The sequence below is a fragment of the Corvus hawaiiensis genome, chromosome 1, assembly GCF_020740725.1.
Source record: "Corvus hawaiiensis isolate bCorHaw1 chromosome 1, bCorHaw1.pri.cur, whole genome shotgun sequence".
Taxonomy (NCBI): domain Eukaryota; kingdom Metazoa; phylum Chordata; class Aves; order Passeriformes; family Corvidae; genus Corvus; species Corvus hawaiiensis.
This window is the reverse complement of record NC_063213.1, coordinates 3,280,954-3,305,645: the sequence shown is the minus strand read 5'-3', so window position 1 is coordinate 3,305,645 and position 24,692 is coordinate 3,280,954. Positions and strand designations below refer to the sequence as shown.

At 41.0% G+C, this 24,692-nt stretch overlaps 1 protein-coding gene across 8 annotated transcripts in view; it reads left to right on the top strand.

The window, feature by feature from the left end:
- The window catches only part of ADCYAP1R1 (ADCYAP receptor type I), a 138,026-nt gene that overhangs the window by 9,952 nt on the left and 103,382 nt on the right, over nucleotides 1–24,692 (top strand). For all 8 annotated transcript variants that reach the window (XM_048313894.1, XM_048314429.1, XM_048314340.1 and 5 more), the window contains one exon: nucleotides 21,791–21,951. In XM_048313894.1, coding sequence (XP_048169851.1) covers nucleotides 21,901–21,951 — 51 coding nt within the window. In that variant the 5' untranslated portion in view covers nucleotides 21,791–21,900. The remainder of the gene's footprint in view (nucleotides 1–21,790; nucleotides 21,952–24,692) is intronic.

Genomic DNA, 24,692 nt, shown 5'->3' with positions numbered 1-24,692 from the left:
ACCCCAGGTTGCTCCAAGCCCTGTCCAACCTGGCCTTGGACACTTCCAGAGAAGGGGAATCCACAACTTCTCTGGGCAACCTGTTCCAGTGCCCCACCATCCTCTGAGTAAAGAAGGCAATAATTTCCATTAATTTCTTTACTTATTGAAGAAAGTAATAATTTCCATCTTTCCTCAAAATGCATCTCAAAACTTGGCTTTGCTGCTGGAGCAGCATAGGTCAGGATGTTGTCCCGACATTCTCCTGCCTTTATTTTCAGCAATTCTAAACATTGTGTTAACCTTTGTGGCAATTTTTTCTCCTCTAAGTTGAAGAAGGCTAAGAAAAATGAGTGATGTAAGGGAACATGAAGAAGGAAGAAAAATACTGATGTGCTCTAAATTGGGCGGGTAGTAGTGAGATCGTCTGAAGCTGGACTTAGCCTTCAACAAAGTTCTCATCTCTAAGAAAGAGATGTAAAGTCCTCCACTCTCACCAAAAGGAACCACAGTGATTTGCCAGTCCATTTAATGATCAAATGTGCAAAATAGTAAAACAATGCACACTCCTCCAAGTGCTTTCCACTGCCCTCTGTGCTATTATCATTCTCTACCCCTTTTTTGCTGTGTTCCCTCTTTGTCCAGTTGGGATTCAGGCTGTTCTTACCATTACTTCAGCCAGCATCACCATCAGCTCCATGGCTGGCAGCTCTGTATTTTCAAGCTTGGTTTTACAAAATGTTCTATACGATCCCACACTTCATTCTTTATTGCCTCTCTCAGCACTCTGCTGCCTTCAGTGACCCATGAATTACAACACAAAGCAGGAGGAGCACAGCGTGACCTACACTTTTCTTCACCTGTTGTTTTGAGTTTTCCCCTCTGAGTTTCCCGTGAGCAGCTTTGGAAGAGCTCCTACACGATGTTGTGCAATGAGCTCAGGGAAGGAACCCGTGTTTTTAATGTCAGCAATGTTGAAATATTTGTCGGATATATTTGTCCTGCTTGTTGCAACTTGGCTTTACAACAATACCATGGGATAAATAAGACATGACCCCAAGTTCTTAACATGTCTCTTAGCAAATATTCTACCAACATTCTTTGAATTCTTTCAAAATAAATCATTTAGACAAATCATTCTAAGAAACTTCTTTGTTCATTTGGGGATTTATTCAACGTGTTGCTCCAGTAGCAATGAAATTCTGTTGCAAAATCACAACACCCGGCACAAGACACCTGGAGAACTACACTTTGAGTAAATTTCTACAATATATCCATGTCATGGAATCATAGAATAGCCTGGCTTGGAAGGGACCTTGAAGATAATTTCATTCCAACCCAACCCATGAGCAGGGACACTTTCCACTATCCCAGGTTGCCCCAAGCCCCATCCATCCTGGCCTTGAAGACTTCCAGGGATGAAGCATCCACAGCTTCTCTGGGAAACCTGTTCCAGCACCTCACCAACCTCAGAGGGAAAAATTTCTTCCTTGATACCCCACATAAACCTTCTGTTGTCCTAGCACTACACATCCTGGTAAATAGACTCTCCATCACATCTACATAGATATAAACTTCAGCGATATATCTAAGGAGCATAAGAATATGAAGTTCAATTAATTTCTTTCTTCCTGAAGCAAAAATTATAATAAATCAGATGTCTTGTGCCCCATAATAGCTTTTTCCCCCCCTACTGTCCATTACAGGAGTCTGGGATGACTTGGTTATCTATAAACATCCACAAAGTACACGTCTGAAGCTACTGGAGGAAATCCACTTTGATTTGTAAAACCTTCTCTTAGCTTCCCTTATGGATTTACAAAACAAAGGCTTTCCTTGTCAAGGATGGGACATAGGGTTAATAGATTTAAAGCAAAAAAAAAAAGATCAAAATATTTTCTTCATAGGTTTATAGAATTTAAAAGTGAATACTTACTCTTCTCCCAAAGGATTTCTTAAAAGTGTCACTGTCATTATCCTAAATTGGTAGTTAAGGAATTATCTGAGGAAAACTCAAGTCAGAGTTCTCGTGTGCTCAGACAGGCACAGACTCGTCATCAAACATTTTTCGATTGCTTGGGTTTTGCATTTGTGCCTTTTTATCCGCACGTTGCACAGTGACAGAAATTTCTGTTGTCTTTTGGAGATGAAATGGACCTCCCTAGATGAGGGGAAACTGTTTTCATTAAGATCTCTTCAGCAGAGGTGCGTTTGCTTGACAGCACTGGCATGAATACCAATGAGACTGGAAATGGTGAGGAAGGCAGATAATCGTTTCCAGGCCTCTGATGGGAGGGAAGCAGTAAGAATCTGCAGTAACCTGGGAGAATCTGATACCCAAACTCTCTAGGCAATATCTAAATAAGGTATTTGACAAATGAAGGCAAATGGGAGTTGCAAACATTGTGACCCAGAGAGTTTTCACAGGCAGTTGGGATGAGGCTGTTCTAGTTGGGGGTGAAGCAGTTTGGCAGAGTGATTAAGAGTGATGACAAAGCCATTATTTGACTTCAGGGCCAAGGAAGGTTCCAAACCTGAAGTATTTCACGATGTAGTTACAATATTAAAGCCATTTTCTTGCCCTGCTATGAAACCACCACTGCTGGTTGTTGGCTACTCCTCGAGCTCCTTCTTGTTCACAAACAGGTGGCTGAGAAATCACTTCTGATCCAAAGGTGGGGATGAGTTCAACATAAAAGCAAAGGCTCCTTGCTGGCTGCACAGAGAAATTTTTACCCCGGTAGGGCATTGCTCTGTGGTTATTGACTTGTTGCCATTGACAGATGGATTCACTGTGGTCCAGCTGTTTACTTGGACAGAACAGCTTTGCTTTTAGACCTTTAAAGCATTTTTGGTCTACATAGAAACCTCAGAAAGGAGAGTTACAGAGAGCCAGATCAGCCTTTTACACGAGGAGAAGGGAAATAGAAGACTAGAGACTGCAAGAAGATAAGGACATACTAGAAATAAACTCGTCTAAATGACATGTTCTGGTTCTTGGATAAAAGTGCTTTAGTCCTCCAAGGAGCCTTGGGAAGTCAGATCTGACATGGACACCTGTCCATGGTAATCAGAAAATATTTCCAAAGTTCAAGTGCTCTGAAATGATTTTACATTAGTGAAACCTTTGCATCTGTTCTATTTAACTGATTTTCTTTAAGTCTTGGCTTAGTCCCCAGCAATTAAAAAAATAATTCTGTTCTTTAGTTGCTGCCTGTTCTGTGCTGTCTCTTTTCAATTAATTTAGCCACGATATGCTCCTTAGTCTGCAGCAGAACTGCTGACAGGGGATATCTGCTCTGTGTGCTCCTATTTAAATGTATTTCAGCAGAATATGTTATCAAACTTTTTGGGACATAAGGGATTCTACAACTCTGGAAAACATTGGCTTTGCTGTTGCTGGGAAATTAAACACCACTACAGAACATCCTGAACTCCTGGAATTTGGTCACTAAGCCGTTATTAAATAATTATTAAATGAATGATAAATAATTTGCGTGGCATGTTGAATGGGTTTGCAGGTCAGCTAAGATTCTTCTTTACAATGCCTGGGCTCAAATCAGAGGTGATCCAATCTCATACATCATTCCCAACAAGCAGTGTGCAGATGGCCACTCTGCTTGAAGGGCTGAAGAGGTTAAACCATTTCTACAAACCCGTTTGCCTCAATCCAAACCCAGCACACATCTCAGTCACCGTGTGTGTGTGGGGTGTGTGTGAAGTGTGGCTGAAAAAACACCACAAATGAACAGACAGAAAAAATTCTGCCTTGTGCCTCCCACATTCCCCAGCTCCTGTGCTATTCTAGCTCTTCTGGAAGTGCTGTTGGATTGCAGAAGTATCTTAAGGCAAAATCCCTCAGTTTAGTCATGACTCTGTGCTTTGACATCGCATGTTCTGGCAAGTCTGGATTATGGTTTTTCTGGAGCATCAGAGTTCAAACCCCACATGAAGTGAGGCCTCAGCTGAGACAGGGTAGGAGAGATCTCCCTTGGTGGACAGACCTGATTTGCCAGAGGGTTGGAGGTTTTCTGGAAGAGAGAGGTAGCTGCACATCAAAGAGCCTGTATACTCCACTTGCAGATTCCTGGGAAGTTGTTTCCTTAGTGACAATAACAACAAGAGCAATTTTAGCACATTTTCTTCATGTCTGTTTTTAGTGCTTTAGAGATATTCAGAAGTCAGAGTACAACTGGCACTTTTCTTCAGAAGAGTTGTTTCTTTACTGGGTTGTCTTTCTTTTCTCTTTTGTAGCTAACGTTGGCATATCAGAATTTTTGTTTATCACAGGGATCTGTCTTAAAACTTGTTGGCATTTTTGAATCCACAGACACCGTGGGAGCTGAAGGAACAGCTCTTGCAGGACTTTTAATGTGTCCAGTAAATGGAAGCAAGTTGGGAGGTTATCCCTGTGACATCAGTGCTGTGGGGCATGGAGGGCAGTCACTCCTTAAAGCCAATCCCACTGCCATGGAAGGGACTCACCAACCCCCAAAACAGGCTTGTAACAGGAAAGGTTAAGGAAGTGAAATGGAAAAAAAAAAACCAAAAAGCAACATAAAATCACGCTTAAGAGACAAATCTTGACAAAAGTCGTCGACCATCACATTTGTCACGATTCAGAGTAAATTTTGAAACGAAAATTTGGCACCTGATTTGGGGGGTTGTGGGGGGAAGAAATCACAGAGTCCCAGAATAGTTTGGGTTGAAAGGGACCTTAAAGTTCATCTCATTCCAACCCCCTGCCACGGGCAGGGACATCTTCCACTATCCCAGGGTGCTCCAAGCCCTGTCCAACCTGGCCTTGGACACTTCCAGAGATGGGATGTCCTTGCAAGGGAATGACCTGGAATTAGCTGAAAAATGGGACTGTTGTAGCAGTAAGATCAATTTTTTAGTCTTTTCTGAAGAAACCATGCCGGCTGAACACCCACTCTCCATCCTGGCAATTAAAGACCCTGAGCACACTCACAGGAATTTAGTTTTGATTTCCAAGAAAACAAGGCTGACTGAAACCATCCAGAAAAATACACAATTTGGAAGCTGGGAGGACCTTTAGAGGTCACAATGTGTTGTGAAGCTGAGGTAGAACATGGAAAAAAACCTGCAAACTCTATTATGTCTGAATTAGGAGGGCAGTCAGTACAGGCTTCATCTTTAACCAAAGAGACCAAAGAGTGACTGAAGTCAAAATATGATTCATGCCATGGAGGTGTCAGGCTCTTTTTATTAGCAGCAGAAAGAGATTAAAATATCTCTGCTTATAATTTAAATGCTAATAATTGACTGGGAAGAACTCTTTGTCCAGGAGCAGCACAGTCGATTCACTAACACCACATGATACTTTCTTTGTTCAGGGCATCACTTAATTTGAAATAAAATTCAATGTCATGAGCAACTTTGCTTTCCCTTCCTCGGTCAGGGCATGGGGGCTTAAAACATTGTGTTGTGTGCGTTTTCAAATGTGATTTTAATTTCTTTTCAATTCTTAGACAGTAGTTCTTGATTAAAGTATGAATTGCTGAAAACTAAATCTGAATGAACCATATAGTATGGTCCAATATGGAAAAATCAATGAAAAAAGAGAAATTAAAATATATATCCACTTAAAATATTCTTGAAATACCTTCCCCAGTTATAAAACAGAATTTCCAAACTGTCTCCCAACTCAGTTATCATCAACCTTTCTTCAGGGTGGGGAAAAAAAAAGCTAAAAATGTAAATGACAAACAGAAATAGCATTTATGATTAAATATAGATGGTCCATTTGCTATTTTAACACTTTAATTTGGATCATTAATTTAAATGGAGATCCCTAATAATGAAGCAGCAAGGTTAATTAAGTTCTAAGTCCTGCTTTGGCCAACTTGTGCTGATGTCCACATTTCACACCAGTGCTTTGGAGCCAAATTTCAGTCGCTCTTGTGAACTGTTCCTTGCTGTTATGCAACTACTTTTTTTTCAGTATCTCACCACTATTAAGTGGTTCCAGCCTAGACTTGAATCTTTATCCCTTCGTCAAAAACCTGATCAGGTTTGACTCAGCTCTGCAATGCGTGGATGATAAAATCTAGATCACAAACTGTGCACTGCATGTGTATTTTACATTAAACCACTCGATAGTATCTGAGAAAATGAAAGTGATTTTTCTTAGCTCCAGCCTTCCGGGCTCTTTCATGGGTGAATCTATTAGAGCAGAATACCAAATTAGGAATTAAAAGATTTACTAGGTTAAAGCAGAGAAATCCCACATGGGATGCAAAATGATATGATGGTTATGTACTGGGGAGGGGGGGAAGTAAGGAGGGGTGAAAACAAGTAGCACAACAAGAGTTGAACAAATTAAACTGACAATGCACCATTTACTGAGCATGATGCGAACACATCGATTAAATGGCAAATTAAAGAGCAGGAGAATTTGGTGCATATTTTATTACTGGAAAATGTTTCCAGTCAGAAAATGAGAATATATGTGTTGCTAAGACCCAGCTTCACCTGCTCGGTCAAGAATGGCAAAACGAATTTGCTGTTTGAGAGTTCAAATCATAAACATGAAGAGTAAGAAATAGCACATACAAGAAAAAAGGAGAAAACCCCATAGGGTCATAGGAAGACCTTGGGTCCATGAGTTTTGAAGTGTGAAGTCCATGAAGTTGTTTTGGAGTCCTGCAGCTCTCTGAAGGCTCCAGAGCCTCCAGCCAAATCCACCACCTCATCATCACCTCTTGAATCTCCCCGCTGAGCTGCTGAGGAGAGTTCCCTGACCTGATTGTATCATGCTGACCTTGGTTGGCAAAGCTTTATTTTTTCATAGAATCACAAAATCATAGAATCACAGACCATTTTGGGTTGGAAGGGACCTTAAAGATCATCCAGTTCCCACCCCCTGCCATGGGCAGGGACACCTTCCACCATCTCAGATTGCTCCAAGCCCCATCCAGCCTGGCCTTGGACACTTCCAGGGATCCAGGGGCAGCCACAGCTTCTCTGGGCAACTTGTGCCAGGGTCCCACCACCCTTTGAGTAAATAATTTCTTCCTAATATCCGATCTAAATCAACCCAGTATTTAACCCAATTCACCTGGAGTAAATTGGGTCAGGCAATGATCCTGCAAAGAGTTCATTGTGGACGGGAGGCAGTGCAGCACTGCTTGGTGTTTCTAGGCTGACTGGGGGTAATGTCCTTTTCAGCATGTCCAGACCTGGGGACAGGGATATCCACAGCCTCCTTGAGGTGTTTGAAGCACCCCTATGGGATTTGTACCCAGTGGTGAACACCTCATTCCTACAGAGAGTCAGCAGAAGGAAAGAATTCACATCATCTCACAAATTTCAATCACCTCTCAGCTAATGCAAACAAACACTATTAACTTAAAAAGAGTTGAGAAGAAAAACACTGTGAAAGAGTAAAAAAAGAGAATTTTGTGTTATTCCCTATGCTGGTGATCAGAGAAGGTACAGCTGGTACTCGGGGCTAAATTAATCCTGTGTGTATCTGTAATACTGAGGCTACCTAGATGTGAAGTACTCAATGTCCTCCTTTCTTACTCAAGGCACTCTGCAGAAGTTGCTACTTTTGTCTTCAGAGATGAAGATTGCCTTGAGGAGGCCTCTATGTGTGGGAGCAAACAGAGGCATTCGGTTTGCTTTGGAAAACACATTTAAAAGGCAGGAGAAAAAGAAAAACACATTAATTTCCACTTTAGAGAGATGCTAATTGACAGTGGACACAAAACTACTCTCAGGTTTGCAGTCATATTCCTCTCAGGGGGCACCATTTCATGGTAAACAAAAAACTGACTCTCAGTCCAGAGCTGAAAGGAGGCTGCTCTCACCTAAAGCTGCTTCAGCCCTACTTGCTTTATTACTGGCCCTCATCTGGGGTCTTCTCCTCTCTCTTGTGAGTTACCTGCCAGAGGGCCAGCTGGGCTCTGGCCTTTAGTAGAAACACCTGGTTCAGCACAGCTGTAACTCTTCAAGGTCGAGGCTGCCTGCAGCCCATTCTTCTTCTCCTACAGCTAGTCATGGCTTTTTGGACTGGAGCTGGATGACTATCACTGAATAATTATAAGGTTTTATTCACCTGCTTGTTTATGACCTGTAAGTCCTAATGTCCTGGTTTGGGGTTGATTTATTAGTTTGTTTTCCTTTTTGGAAGGGTGTTTTTTATGTTATCCTACATTATTGTGTTTAAAAAACTGTCATTATTTTCATTGCTGACTTGAAGATAATAGAGAATATCACCACCTCTTTGTAGAATGTCAGCCAGAATTATTTCTGAAAAAAACTGCAATTATTGTCCATCAAGGAGGATTTAGTGATCAATTATAGTCAAGCAGTGCTGGATGGAATTAAACAATCCAAAAGACATCTAAATCCATGCCACGACTTTTGGTTTCATCTAAGTGGGAGACACACCCAAAATGTGCAAAATATTATTGGAAAAAATATTCTCTGCCTCACACAGTGGTTTCATTTCATGGCTGTTTCTGAATAAAACAATCTTCAATAAAATACCCAATTCTCTGGGCACATCTAATGGCAGCCAGGCTGTGCCCTGGAGAGTCCTCTGTGCACCATCCTATCCAGACTCCAGCACAAAATTTATTCTGCTTGTCCAAAACAGCCTCCCACTGTGCTGACTCCAGGTTATCACACATTTAGTTTGATTTGCTGAGAGGAGATCATTCTCTTCCTTCCCTTTCTGTGTCCCTACCCTGCTCTCCCCAGTGAGTTACATGTTTCAGCAAAACATACAAACTCATCCCATGCCTCATTTACTGCAGCTGGCAACAAGCTCCAGGGACAGAAGTGAACTCTGGGATATGAGGAAGGAAATACCATAAAATGTGGATTCACCTTTTCTACTGCATGTGGAGGATTTGATTGGGGTTTGTCTATTTTGGGGTGGGTTTTTTTTTCATTTAGTTGCTTGGTTGGTTTTGGGGGGATTTTTTTGGGTGGTGCCTGCAATGAAAAGCTGGTCTTTGGTGCAGGACACGTTCCCAGGTAAGAACAACAAAAGACTTTTAGATGCCAGTTCACCAGACTGTTGTGAAGATAACTCAGAGTTATTCTGTATCACTAGTACCTAGTTCCTAAGATTGCTTCCGTGTTTCAACACAAGAATGTTTCCAAGGTCAGCCAAAGCACAGACAAACCATTAAAATTTGCCCTAGGTTTTACCAACTGCCTCTCACGTACCATTGATGGTTTCTCCTTTATTTTCTCATCCTGGTCCACCTTTAATCTTCTCTTTAATCCTCTGTTTGGATGAGGAAGCCCAGGAAGGCCACTTGAAGGTAGCACTGTGCCATCTGCAGCCATGAGGGTCATCAATAATGCAGCCTGCAGAAATGAGGGCTTTGGGACAGTGGGATTTCTTGTCTTAATAAATTGCATCCTTTGGAGGCTGCTGAAGTGATCTCCCAGTGCTGGAGATCAATGAAACTTTCTCTTTCTTAGGTTGCTTTTCTTTAGATTGGGTATTAGGAAATGTTCCCATTGTTTCAGAAGTTTTTAGCAAATGCTGACCAGGATGGGCAGATCCTGTGTGTCCATGAGAAACCAGCCTGGGAAGCTGTGCCTGCCCACAGCGGTGCTCTTGTAGTTATTCCAGGAGCTTAGAAAAAACCCTCTCCCCAGAGCATCCAAGGAAATAGGGGAATAATGTAGAACTGTTAAATTATACACTGTGGTGAAATTGTGAAATCTTGAGCCAAAATCCTCTGTCCTAAAGAGTTTCTAAAGGGTCAAAGCTTCATCCCCAACGTGCGTGGAAAGGCACATGATGATGATGGTGTTTTTTCAGTGCCATTTCAGCTGAGCTTAAATTACATATTAAACTCAAGGTGGGTGTGAATGAAGACCTGAACAGAATTTACACTTGATATGATGTGAGGGAAGTAAAGGGAGGAGGTTGGAGCAGCAAGAAAAAAACTGTTGCTAAACACTTCACATTATTTGACCTTACTTTGCTGCCCACTATGAGATGCTACTCATCAGCTGAGTGTAGCTTTGGCAACTTTTAATGTTTGGACTGAATCTTTTAATGCTGTGCCTCAAATCTTTCTCTTTCCCTCCCTTCCTCCTGATAGAAAATATAGAGAAATAGGACCTAATTAATCTGTTGCTTTGAAATACATAATTTAGGATAATCTAACATATGCTGGGAACTCTATGGGATGTGCTGATTATGTCTCAAGGACTATACAAGGAATCTGGGGAAATTATCTCGGGTTTAGAGGTGCACATTTGAATGAGGTAACTCTCACCCAGGGCTCTGAAGGACCCCCCCTGCCATGGGGAGAGAAGCATTTTGTTGTGTCTTTGAGACATGAGTCAACCTATTTCAAGCTGTGCAGTGGGCACGCTGGAGAAGAGGGGATTTCAGCTTGATTGGATTTACGTGTTTATATCCTGGGTTTTACTGGGATGCATGATGATAAAATGACAAAGCTATCCAGTGGAAAGGAATAGCATTTTGATTGTTTTCTGGGCCACAAGAGATATTTCAGTTCCACATGACTCCTAAAGGAAAATGTGAATCATAGAAAGTTGGGTTGCATCTGATGGCGATGACCATCCTGTCAATTTATAAACTTCATCATCAAACAGATTAATATCTATGATCAGGATTTCCAGCTTTCTCTTCAACAGACACATCCAAGAGAGGAAAATTACCCATTTTTTTAGTTTCCATTGTCTCCTGTTCACACAGGATCTGTACATAAGTTTGCTGCTGTAGTAGCTTGGAATTTGACAGGAGTAAAAACAATGCTATAATGGATGCAACTGATCTTTCCCAGTTGTGTTTTGATGGGTTTCTTTTGGGGTTTTTTTGACACCTTTAGAATTGATAAAATAAGAGAACACATCATTTATTGGCCAACGAATTCGGCATGTACTTGTATGTCTATGTGTGTGTGTGTTTATATTAAATTGTTTTGGTCCTGCATTTCTCTGACCTTCCCAGGTATTCTCTTAGGGCCATATTCTGCCACCTTATAGAGCACTGTAGGGCCAGCTCATCTTCTAGAACTCTCATGGAAATCCATGAGTGCAAAATGAAGATGAATATAGAGATAGTCTTAATCACTGGCTGAAAAGATGATTCCATGGGCATGAATCACTTCCGTTCATTTGGATTTGCCTTTTTTTTTTTTTTTTTTTGGTTTTTCTAGAAGTGGCAGAGCTACTTTATTCATAATAATAGTGAAGCAGTGGTTTATGAATTAAGCTGAATATTTACATTTTCTAGATTTTGTTAAGCTTAACTGCTGTAAGTCGTGTATTCACACCCTTTTAAGGCTCTGGGCACCCTGAAATACGACTTCAGCTGAGACATCATCAGTGCTCTGAACCATAGCTTGGGAATTCAGTTTTGTAGTGTGGAATTATTTTGCAAGGCTACAAGTTTTTAGGAGTTCCAGATTTTTCATAAAGGAAACAATCCAGAGATAACTACGAGAAGGGGCTGACAGGGTTGGAATTGTCTGCAACATTCTCAACAATGTCATCTGGTGTGTCCTTGCTTCGTGAGACAGAGGACAAAGGCCTTTGAAACCTGCTGAAAGAAAGGAAGAGAAAGAAAGAGAAAGAAAAAGAAAGAAAGATTTTCTCTAGACTCATTTCTCTAGACAATATTTTCTCCAGACTCATTTCTTTCTGTGTCAGACAAAGACTGCCTTTTGTGTGAGTAGGAGCTTTTAGAATCTTTTAGGTTGGAAAAGACCTCCAAGATCATCGAGTCCAACCATTAACTCATTAACATCACCAGGTTCATCACTACACCCTGTCCTGAAGTGCCACATCCATACACCCTTGAAACACCTCCAGGGATGCATTTTTCCTCACCAAAGTGTTCCTCATTGCAGAGACATGAGTTTACTCCATGCTTTAAGGTGAAAGGTGGGATCCAGCTCTGAGTCAGAGGGAACCTGTATCTATTAACACTGCAGTGATCCACGTGTCAGAGAAATTGGTTAACAAAGTACACACATGATATGGAGTCCTCTCAAAATTCTAAGTTTTGTTTTTGTTTTCCTCCTCTCTCTGGAAGGCACTTCCAGGGCTTTATCCTGCTGATGGTCCAAAGCTTTCTTGCAGTTCCCAGCTTAACTTCTTGTCCCAACACTGACTTTAATTTCAATCACTTTTCTTCCTCCTTTTTTTGATACTTCTGCTGTTCTCAGGGCTGTGCCTACTCCACACAGGCTTTCCTGAGCTAATCAAACTGATTTTCTTCTTTATTAACCCTCTGTTTTCCAAGATGAGTGGCACATTTTCTGGGAGCAAGGCAAAGCCACGTGCTGCTGAGGGGAATTGCTCATCTTCTATTCACTGTGGAGGCAGCTGAGAGAAGCCAGCGTGGATAGAGATGGTTCCCTTTTAGACAGCCAGATTTATGTGCCTTGGATTCCATCCCTGGTTGCAAAACCATGTGCTGTGGAAGGTCCTAATAATGTCCAAATGTAATGAGTTTATTAAGCACGATATGGGACACAGCTGGGTGAGCTCAGGCTGTCAGAAATGCAGTAGGAAAGGAGGACAAAAGGAAATGTGGAGGGAAGAAAAATATGCGGTTTCCTGGTGCTCATGCAGTGTCTTAACCTTATCTTTCAGTGTAGTAGACAAGAATGAAACTGTTAAAAGGAAAAAAAAAAAGGAATGGAAGATAGGACTGTAGTCCCAGGCCTGTTCTGGGATACATTTCCTTGACAATGTGCACTTGAGGAATCACAAAAGTAGAGGCATCTTTTCTCTACCCAGTGAGGAGTTGGGAAACACATTATATCTGTGCCTTCTTTATCAAGATGGGCTGGAGTTTGGCCCATGAAAGCTTTCAATAATGTTGATTAGAAGCACAGAGGAGGAGCGTGGATGTTTATCTGGGCCATCACCACAGATTGTCAGCTCAGAGTGCTCAGTGAAGTACAAGCTGTTGCATTCAGAATGCCTCTGACTTTGCACTGGAAAATGACAAGGAATTGTACAAATGAGGCAGAGGAAGATCATTTGATCATCCTCTCTGAACAACTTGGCAATTTTTCCACACTCCCAACCATCCTTTTCTCAATACCAAGGTTGTATCAGACTGTTTTCTTCACGCCATCTCGCATTTATTCCTTTGGCATCAGGCTGATGCTCATTGTATTCACCACCTTCCAAAGCAACAGATTACTCCCTTTCATTCCCTATTTTATTACACAGATTACTCCCTTTCATTGCCTATTTTATTACGCAGATTACTCCCTTTCATTGCCTATTTTATTACTTCTGTTCTCATACGGGAAGGGTAGACTTGTTTCCTGGGGGTGATAAGAGTTTGTTGTGCTGTTGCTGGAGCTCCAAGATTGGGTCCATCACCAGCTACAGGAACACTCCTCTGCAGTCTGCCTGTGCTGAATAAATAGTGGAATGTTTTGTTAAAGATACCCTTGGTATTTCCTCACAGCTGAGAGCACCTTGCATGGAGCCTGGCTCAGGTCTGGGGATGTTTGATCTCAAGATAATCAGCTCAGCACATCAACAGGGCTAATTGAAGGTGTTACTCTGACAAATAGAATATTTTGAGTTAAGGAATTGGTTTGAAGGTACTGTCCAAGTACTGCACTTGGGAAGATCCTCAGAGACAATGGGAATAAAAGGCTCTGGTCCAGAGCTGCATTTTCTGCTCTTACTCTTTCCTCTGCCTGTGAGAGATGTCTGCTCCACGTGTGCTGAGCAGGTTCAAAGCAGAGCCTGATGGACAGGTTGACAGACAGGTTACAGTGCTTACAACCTCCTACGTGATCATGAAAAACAATATTTACACCTACAACCAGGGAAGGAAATGCAGACCACCAGTCAAGGAAAGCAAATTAATCAAGGGGCTCTTGCAAAGCTTTGAAATACCAGGTAGAGAACATTTTTTCCTGGTTGTGGAGTAATAATTTTGGAGGCCCTCGCCAAGCAGCACTTAAAGCCCTGCTGGAATGGGAGCAGCACATCGTTATCTTTATGATCCCAGTATTAATTTCATATTAGCAATGAAGTATCGCATATACCACAGATGCTTAAAAAGGATAATTGATCTGCTGTGAAAATGGAATCTTCTCACATACTATTTTTTTTGCTTTGCATAATGCTTCCTGAATGTGTGGTAGTTGGCAATTATTTCCCTGCTCTATGGTCTTTAGTTAAGGAATCTTGTCATTTCACCATTTCAATAACATATGGGCACAATAAATCTGATGGATAATGCAATAGGGAAAATAATGCCAATCAAGGCAAGAATTTTATTGGTGATGTTATATGGGAGACCTGCCAAGAAAAGCAATCCTGTGCCCAGGGAGGTAGGAATTGTGTTCCATAGCCTCTGCTATCATGAGTCTCTCACTGCTTTCGTTGCAAAGGTAAGCTAGAAAATCTTGACCTCTGGGTGAATGATCCACCCATGTCCACCTGAATTTTCAGAGAGCCTGAAGCAGCAGCTCCATCAATGAGACATTCAAAGTCATTACAATGTCAAAATAGTCAGAATTCAGATGTCATTAACCTTCAATGTTTCATCATATCTGTACTGGTGAAGCAGCATAATATGAAGGAGAAGAATCGTTATATTGTGAGAATTTCTTTTATTTATAAAATTCAGGCACTTTAAATGAAGTTTGTTTAAAAAAAAAAAAAATCAAGTCTTGTTTAGTTTTATATACTATGTCCCAGAAAAGCATAAACTTTCAGATCTCAGGAAGGGCTGGGCTTTATGACGACACCTATGAAGGATGGGTTATAGCAGATTTGGACTTTCAAAGAGATTTTGATATTTTGTAGATAATCAAGAAATTAATCAGATCTTCAGACAGTGTAAATTTGGATGAGTTTCTTGAACTGGCTGAGCAAGACTTACTAAAATCTGTTTTAGAATAGTTTTACATGGGGTTTTTTATATGTTAGGAAAATTCTATAAAACTAGAGGACTAGAAAAAACAAGAGCTGTCTGGTTATACAGAAGTGATAAGGAGTGTACTTTGTAAGGACAAATTATAATGCTCATATCTTCAGGGAAATTCAATTTAATGGAAACCATTCAAAGGAAAAGAATAAAATTTTTAAAAAACCAACACTCCACCAAAATTGTAATCAGGGACAGCTGAAGTAAAACATACATGGAAGTTATTAGGCTGTGTTAATAAAAGGAGTAAAGATAGTATTGAAAGTAAGAAAAGACTGCAACACAGAGAGAAGTCAGGGCTCTGCTTTGCTTACCACTAATCCTTTGGTGTCATAAACTTTGGGAATGGAATTTTCTTTGTTTGCCCTCATTAGGCTGAATGAACAGAATTAAAAAAAAGAAAAATAAACTCTTGCAAAGCAGTAATTCACTTTGTCCAAAATTAGGCATAGTGTCATAAAACCATAGAATGGTTTGGGTTGGAAGGGACCTTTTAAAAGGCCCTCAGTCCAACCCCCTGCCATGGCAGGGGCACTTTCCACTAGACCAGGTCCCTCCAATCTCCATCCTTCAGGATGCCTTAAGGCATCAAGCTTTAGGATGTAAAAATTGCTCCCTGAGGTTACCTACATCTCTGCTGACTGTACAGAGAGCCTGGGTAGGCTGGGCTGAACTATACAGATCTTTCTGATGTGGCAGTGCTGTTTTAATTCTTCACTGATGACCTGGATGATGGGACAGAGTGCACCTGCAAGAAGGTTGAAGGTTACACAAATTTAAGAGGAGTGGTTGATAGACCGAGAGGTTGATTCTGCTGTTGCTTGGAGGGAACCAGACAGGCTGGAGAAATAAGCAGAAAGAAACCTCATCATGCTGCAGAAAGAGACATGCAAAGTCGTGCACTGGGAGAGGAATAATCCCATGCACAAGGACAGGCTGGGGCTCAGCTGCTGGGAGGAAGTTCTACAGAGAAGGACCTAAAGCTCCGGGTGGACACAAAGTGGATCCTGAGCCAGCAGAGTGCCCTTGCAGCGATGAAATCCAAAAGCAGCATCAGCTGCATGAGGAAAAGCCTTGGCAGCAGGTCAAGGGAGGTGATAATTCCTCTTTCTCAGCCCTGGAGTGCTGGGTCCAGTGCTGAGAGCATGAACGCAGTGGGTTCTGTGAGGAGCCACAAAGATTGTTAAGGAATTAGAGCAAGACACTCAGAGACCTATGGCTGTTCAGCCTGGAGGAGGTTTGGGGGGGTCTTATCAGTGTGTAGAGATACCCGATGAGAGGGTGCAAAGGAGATGGACCCAGGCTCTTCTCTGTGCTCACTAAAGGCAACAAGCACAGACAGACATACAGGAAATTCAGCTGTAAGATAACTATTATTGTTAGAACGGTCAAATACTAAAACAGGTTGATCAGGGAAATTGTTGAGACTCAACTTTTGAGATATTCAGAAATTGAAATGGGTTTTGAATAACCTGCTGTATGTGACCCTGCTCAACATGATAAAGCCAAGCAGCAACAGCAAACAGCATGCAGAAAACAGCTTCTTCTTCTTCTGTATGCTCTATATTAGCAGGGGAGTTGGACTAGACACTCTCCAGAAGTCCTTCCAACCCCCAACTCTGTGAATCCTCTTCAGCAGTTATTCTTCTTGCAAATGCACGTTGCTTTGATTTATTTCCCACACAAGTCCTCATGGAAGTAAATGAAATCGATAATCCTACTTCATGCAGAAATATTTGGACACCTAAGCTCTCATTTGCGTATGGGAGTCTCAGCATCCGCAGTTTACCATTTCCTACTTTTGCAATCACACCTTTATCTTCGCTTCTAGAAAGGGAGTTCTGGTAAAATTCACAGGTGTTTTCTGAGTTTTATGCAAGGAAAAAAAATCAAAAGCCTGTTCCTCCAGAAAGTAAAAGGATTATTACTGAGTATTGCTAACAGATTTATATTCATTAACACTGAAAATCCTAAGCCAGGCAGCAGTTGAATGTATTTCTTTCAACTATTTCCATGCAAAATTGTTCTTAGTGCTGTATCAGCTCCCTTCTAAATTTTGTTTTCTAAAGCAACAATTTTCCTGCACAGTGAAAACACTGGATACCAGCAGTCTGTCTGAATGTATGTCATGAATGGGTATTTTTCAGCCTATGATTCCCACATCAGCTCACGTGTTAGAACAACGGACAGCCTGCATCCATCCTTGTGGACCATCCTGTGAAAAAATTCCACATTGTTTGTTGACAACTCTTTCAGGCAACGGTGTGGGATTTCTGAGGCCCTTGAGACATTCATGTGCAGCTGAAAAGGGTTTTGTCCTTTGTAGCAGTAAATCCTTTCTGAAAATCCACCTCTTAGACCTCCTGATGTAATGACCCTTTGAATCCTGTTTTGTCATTGACAGCAGACTTGGTGAGTGGGAACAAGGACTTGAGGGACTTTCCCAGTTAAGTACATAAAGGGAGAATAAAAGTCTCCTTGGTTTGTAAAAGAAAGCAGAGTCAGACCCTCAGCTGCTGTGATCTGTGAAGAAACTTTAATTTCAGCAAATTTAGGAAGTAGGTAAACAAAACCAACCCAAAATATTTAAACTTGAAGAAATAATAACTACTCTATTAAAGATAGTGGAAAGATCATGATGTTCTTTTTTTTTTTGCCTTAATAGGATTGCTCTTTGTGGAGTACTTTCCATGGAAAACTTTAGAGCCCTTGCTGTCTCATATTCAGTTACATCCTCTTTTAGCTTTCCTGTTGCCTTAAATATATCAGCATCAATTTATTGACATCCTAAACAATCAAATTCCTTCTCAATCCTTTGTGGTAGGTTAAACTTTGCTGGTTTGGGTTTCATATTGCTGATCCATATATTTCAGACTGGAGGTGGGATTATTCTGTCCAAATTTAGATATCCACAATGTAGATGTCAACAAATGAGCTGGCTGTTCAGAATTCCTTTACACTCTGGGAGACAAACTGAAAGTTTAAAGTAGATGCGTAAAATAGGTCAGACAAAACGCTTTCTTCATGTCTGCTTCTCCCTGTTGGTATAAAAAGAGACTTGATGATGAGCTCATGTGAGAGGATGTATTTTCCAGGTTTCTAAAATTAGGAGACGTGTCCTAGGTCACTGAGGGGTTGATTTCCCAACTCTGCTCATTGCTGGCAAGCAGGAACTTGAGGAAGGGGCACCATGCCCTGTAATATAAATGATGGAGCTGGAATACCACGTTTGGGAACTTACAGGAGGGAGATTATCAAATGCAATGGGTTTTGCACCTTTGTATTGAGAGCCTAAGGACAGAAAAATATCAGGTGTGTAATGAAAGGTGCTCCAGCCCTCAGGAGAGCTACTAAGCTGGTCAGAGGGCAGGAACACCTCTCCTATGAATTCAGGCTGGGAGTTGGGACTGTTCATCCTGGAGAAGAGAAGGCTCCAGGGAGACCTTAGGGGGAACCCTGCAGTGCCTGAAGGGGGATTAAAAGAAGGCTGGAGAGGGACTCTTCATGTAGCGAAAGTCTAAGGGAAAATGGCCTTAAATGGAAGGAGGGTAGGTTGAAATTAGATTTTAGGAAGAAATTCTTTACTTTGAGGTTGGTGAGACACTGGAACAGGTTGCCCAGAGAAGCTGTGGACTGACAATCCCTGGAGGTGTCCAAGGTCAGAAATCTGCTCTAGTGGAACGTGTCCCTATCCATGGCTTGGAATGATGATCTTTAAGGTCTCTTCCAACCCAAGCCATTCTAGGATTTTATGATAATTACCTGTTCATATATTTTGCACCCTGTAATTCTCCACCCATGTTTATTCTTCATAGGGAAACATTCTTCATGTCTCTAAGTGTTGGAATAACTGTGCATGGAGTGGTTGACTTCCCTGAAATGTATTCAGTGTGCAAAAGCTCAATTTCTCCTGCATGTTGTCAGAAGCTTTCAGATTTCCACACTTGTGCAGTAGCTTGGTCATGGGGCAGGAGGAGGATGTGGTGGGAGCCCCTGACTGGACACTGAAGGGAAATGAATTAAGTAATGAATTCCCATTTGATCATCGCTGGTCTAAACCATTGTGGGCCAGCTTTGAAATGTGTTGGTTTCCTTTCAAACCACTGGCACGCGTCCCAGAGGACCACAACAAGGAGCCCAACAGGTCAGGTGGTTTCTTTTGGGTGAGATCTCAGTAAGAGCTCATAACTACCTTGGAAAGCTGCTAAAAATCCTCTTTCATTCATCCAAAAAAAAAATTCCTCCATTTCATTCATCCAGTGGGTACATTCTGAGATGTTGTATAACAATTTTACCCATTATTTGATATGGTGACTTTTTATCCTTTTGAGCAGTGATTTATTCCCTTTTTTATGCCTCCCTGGGAGCAGTCCCATTGTACCTGGAAAGGACTCACTGTGTGCTTTTATTCATTCGTGACATCAGATTGTGCACTTGACACTTGTGGGCTTCTCATGGAGGAATTGTCCTCCCCAGCCTCCAGAGTCCCTTTTTTAGGTGGAGAAAGAAATGGGCACTTGCAGCAGAAAAAGTTTTGCCAGAGCTTTCCCAACCTGCCCTTGAAGCAACTCAGATACTTTCATAAAGAATCTACTGTGGCACTGACAGTGTTTCCAGTGGACAAATGAATCCACCTTCAGAGGGGATGAATTATTTTCTTAAGTCATTATTTAACCAAAACAAAGTTGTTTGTTTTTATTTTCTTCTTCTTCCTGTATTTCAGCCATGCTTGAAATAACCCCCTGAAACCCATTCTAGGAACAATCAGCTGAGTTTCAGATTCCCAGACACTTCAACAGCCCTTCTGTTTCACCAGAGATAATTGAAGATTATTTTGAGGAACTGTTTAACCATAACTGAAAGGTGCAACCCCTCTGTTATTGGCTATTCTGACTTCACTAATTTTAATTACAGTGGCAGATGCAGATAAAACAACAACATGAAGCATCAGTAATGAAATTACAGGATTTATCTACCAGTGATATCAGAAGAAAATATGACCATTCAAGCTTCCCTTCCAAATTCAATACTGATATATTATTTATTTTTCTCAGTACTGAGTGGTCATGCTTTATCAGCATTGCCTATATTTTTTCTAAAAGTTTATTTTTCTAGTATAATATGGGTGATAGTACTTATCTGGGAGATAGCTGGGCTTTAATTGGTAATAGAGATAACTACCCTTTAATTGATAATAAAGATAAGTAGCTTTTAGTAATAGGTGGACTCTGAATATATGTGTAACTTACCTGCCAGGAACAGCTAAACAATATAAAAGGTTCTGCTGCAGGTCCAGGGCAGAAGTTCTGGGAGCTGTTATTCCCTAATAAACACTCCAGTCTCTGTGGATGACATGAAGGCCTCAGCCCAGTATTTGGTGTAGGTTTCCATGACTACTTTGAAGGGAAAAAAATTAAGTAGATTCTTTTATTTTCCCTGCAATATGTGGAAGAAAAGCCATGAAATGGTTTGCAGAGGTTCTTGTCTCTTTAGAAGCTCCTTTGAATCTCAAGACGAGACAGAAAACACCCACCCTCCACTTTTCAAACCTAGGGAATACCAGGTTAAAGTGAAAAGAGGGTCTTGTAAAGGTTACCACTTTCCCCCAGGGTATTTGTATTTACCCATCTTTTAGTCAGGCATCTCCCACCCTTCCCCTGCATTTAATCATTTCCTGATGAATTACAGTGACAGAATGAAAGGATAGAATTCAACTTCCACACCCCTCTCTGGCTTTTCTGGACTGAGCTGCACACAGGAGTGCAAATGATCAGGAAATAATTTCAAATCCAGTGGCTGCTAATGCATCTGTCTGGTTTTGTCGTGCTTCTGTTAATGGCATTCCAAGTCCTCACGGCTGAATGTCACCAGGGATGTTTGCTGTCCTCCTCAGCTGAGATCTTATCAATTGCTCATTATTTGATAAACCATCAGAAGTACAGTTAAGTAATTAGATTCCATGCCAGAACAGAGCGTGAGTGACTGATCAAGTGAGGATGGAAGAAAACAGATCAGTTTAGAGTGAATTTCATGAATCATTGTTCTCCCAAAATTTAGAGAGGGATTAATTTTCCTGTTTTATTTTTTAATTGAAAGACTCTCCTTTCTAAATGCTGATGTCCTGGCAGCGTGTTGCAGTCAGTATAAAACTTGGGTGTCCTTTGGTTCTAAAAGTTCTTTCACAAAACACTCCTTTACAAATCAAAGTAGGATAATGAGAAATAAATCCAAATCTTAAAACACCTTCCCCCCAGTCCTCAGTTCTTTCTGGGCAGAGACCAAGCGGTGTAGGTCACAAATATGAATGACATTGTTGTCCATGTAAGTCAATCCTGATTATGTCCTGGATGAATTCTTTAGCCTGAGACTCAGTTCATTCCTTTGCCCCTCTACTGCCAAGTTCTCAGAAAGGTTCTTAACAAGGTTATTAACAGGTTATTAACAAGTCTGGTAATGGATTTTGTTATCTGGACAAACTATCTTGGGAACCAGACAACCCCTAAAAAGCCCTGGACAGTTTTGCTTTTAAGACACTACTGAAAATCAGGAAGGGCAAACCACAAAATCAGAGATGAAGCAGACAGGTCCTTTTTCTTCACAGTAATCCACCTTTCCTTCTCCCCTGGGTGCAATTTAGGTCTTTGCAGCTACAGAACCTGTTCCAGTATTTCTTTGACACAAGTTACTGATCATACAGACAAGTCCTTGGCCTTTAAATTAGGTACCCAAGACCATCTTTAAAATCTGCAAAAGCCTGTTTGATCTCTGCTAAGTGCAACTCGCAGTTCAAGTGTTGGATTCCCTGTTTTCTGTCCATTTCTTTTTCATTCTCTCCGTGGTTTCCATATTTATAATAATTTTCCTCTTTTTCTGCAGAGATCTGAGCCTTGATGTGAAGACCTCAACCAAAATATCTGCAGAGAGCCTGTGCTTCAGCCCTAATCACAGTGTTAACGAGCAAAACTTGTGCAAAATTAAGAGAGAAGATGGCCATCAACTGGAAGATCTGCTTCTTCAGCCTCGTATGGCTTCCTATGGTAAGGAAAAATAGGTTTATTTGCATTGCTCTGATATAAATATATGTTCTCAAGGCCAGCACTAGCCAAGAGGGAAGGATCTGCTGCTGACACTGATTCTGGGTTTTTCTGGGTGGTCTCATGGTTTGGGTTAAAGACTTTTCCAGCCTCCTTTGTTAATGAATTAGGACTGTGATCACTGCTCATCCTGAGAAGGGCATGTCCATCCCTTGAGGGAATTCCTTCACTGTTTCTATCCGAAATTCAAAATAAAATGAAGTAATGATTAAAAAAAAGAAAAAAAAAAAAAAAAAGGGTCTCCTGTTTCAAATCCATTGGTTTGAGAATATTTTTTTCCAGACAGAGGGGTTAAAATTAGAGATTCACTTCATGCCCCCCTGTGAAACCTAAACCTTGAGATATTCCAGGCAGTGCTTTTGCAGGCCTCCATTTTCAGAGGAGCAATTTTAGGAAACAATACAACTGGGCCCCTAAAGATCCCAAAGGCACTTAAAGTAATTCATCATCTTTCTGAAGATATTCGACTCTTTATGAAGATGACAGGGATTAATTTTCCCCACAAGTCTTTACTTACTAAACAATGTGCTCTCCCATTAATAACTCAGTGTTAGCACATCTGGGGATTGTAGCTCTCCCTCTCCATTGTCCCTGCACACAGTGACTGGATCTCTCCTCACATAACAGCCATAAAACCACTGAACATAGATTTTTTTTCTTTTTTCCTTTGGTAGCTGTGAGGAATTGTACACAAGCCCTGCAATAATCTCTTGTTGCGTTTCAGCACAATTCTGTGTTAAACCATTGATCACAAATTTGCTTTTCAGCTCTTCTCCAGGAGCACTGCTCACAGGGAATCAGTTACAAATAGCACCAGGATTTAAATCCTCCAGCTCATTCCCATTAAGAGCCTTCTACTACTTCCATGCAAATGCTTTACATTGCTTAATACATGGATATGTTCATGTTACTACGCTTTAATAGCCAGGTATCTGAAAGAATTCGTGACATTTAGTTGATTTTATTTTTAAATGACAGCTATTTAATGTGCTGGTGGTGTGACCAGAGCATTTTTCAGAAGTTTTTGCAGAGTTTTTTGCTCTTGTGTATCGATTTTGTGGCCTGTCTTCTCCAATGCGTAGCAGGCAGCACATGGAACTTGTCTTGACTTTGGCACACAAAAATACCTTTTCTTTCCCTTTGGCTCTTGTTTAGAGTCCACTTCATTTCACTGCACATCTGAAATGTGGCATAATTCAGCTAAATTCTAAAGAGTTGGGTTGGCACTGGTACCATGCTTGTGTTCATCCAGATAATACAGTCCTTTACATACAAATACCTGGTCTTGGAATTTTTTTCTAGAGCATGGCTCCTGTGAGTATTCCTTAGATTTCCTGGTCAGATAGAAATGATTACTTAATAAAAACTGACTGTGTTTAATTTTTATAATGTATCTCTAAAATTACTACAGTAAACTTCCTCTAAACTAATGGGGAGGGAGAAAAATCTCCAGACTTAACCTGATTTAGGCTCTGATGTTCATGTGAGATTCCTGACTGTAAAAGGAGTTTAGCTGAAATTCAGATGCTGTTTTTTGTAGACACAGAAGTTCTGGTGACATGGATCCATCCTGCCCTGGGAGAAACTGGAACGCTGAATTCCTGGCCATGCAAGCATATTTTTCAGATTGCAACCAAAATAATTAAATGAATCAAAAGATAAAAGGCGTTTTTGTTAAATGGCCAACAACCTTCAATATTTCAAGATTTTAGGTGCTCAGCTTGAGACCTTCAAAAGGTGTCTTGTTATTTAGAGGTGAACAGTTTTTAATTAAGGGAAATAAATGAACAAATCCCTTGAGTTCTCAGATGGGTGACCTTCCTGGCAGATGGAGAAGGACAGCAAATTCCCAATTGCTCACGTTTCAGGACATAACTGTGGTTGCTGAGCTGGATAATTAGTGATCAGCTCCAGCTTGTGGAAAGAACAGTTCTTAATGAAATACCAAATAACAAACCAGAGCTAATAAGAAGAAACCTGCTTTTTATTTGCTGCTTCTGCAAAGTTTGTGATCTTTTTTTATGAATATAAGATTTTACTGCAGCCTTTTGCAGGAATCCAGATATTAAAGTTAACCATTTAACACACGTGAATTTGTGTATTTGCACACACAGAGCCCACCACAGAGATTATACAACAATTTCTGTGTATTATTCATTTCTTATTAAATCCCTACAGTTCTTTTCACAGACCAAATTTCAGGAATGATATAATGTTATTCATGGTTCTTCCCTTGCTGCAATTCTTTTGCGGTGCTTGTGGTAACACATTTCTCTCCACTGGGGCACACCCTTTCCCTTCAAACCATCTCTAGTGCGCTGTGCTGGTGACCTCAAATTGGCACTTTCCTGTCATGCAGATTTTCCAATTTTCTAGCAAGGGAGTGGATGTGACTTTAAAAAAAAATAGAGTAATTGAAAGTCATCCTAGACTCCAGAAAGTTCCTGGAAAAAACTGGGTTGATAATGCTTTCCTCTAAGCACAGCTGGTGCTGTTCAGGGAATCTCCAGTCACTCCCAAGGAGAGCTCCTGGACTCAGGAGTCAGGATAGATCCCATTTTCCTCAGAGTGCCTGTATGAGCTCCTGGATCTTCACACCTGCTTGGATGTGTAGTTTTTGGCTCTACCAGTAGTCAGACCCATTTTAGCCACAAAAGCCCCCAAATTGACGTCCACATCCATGA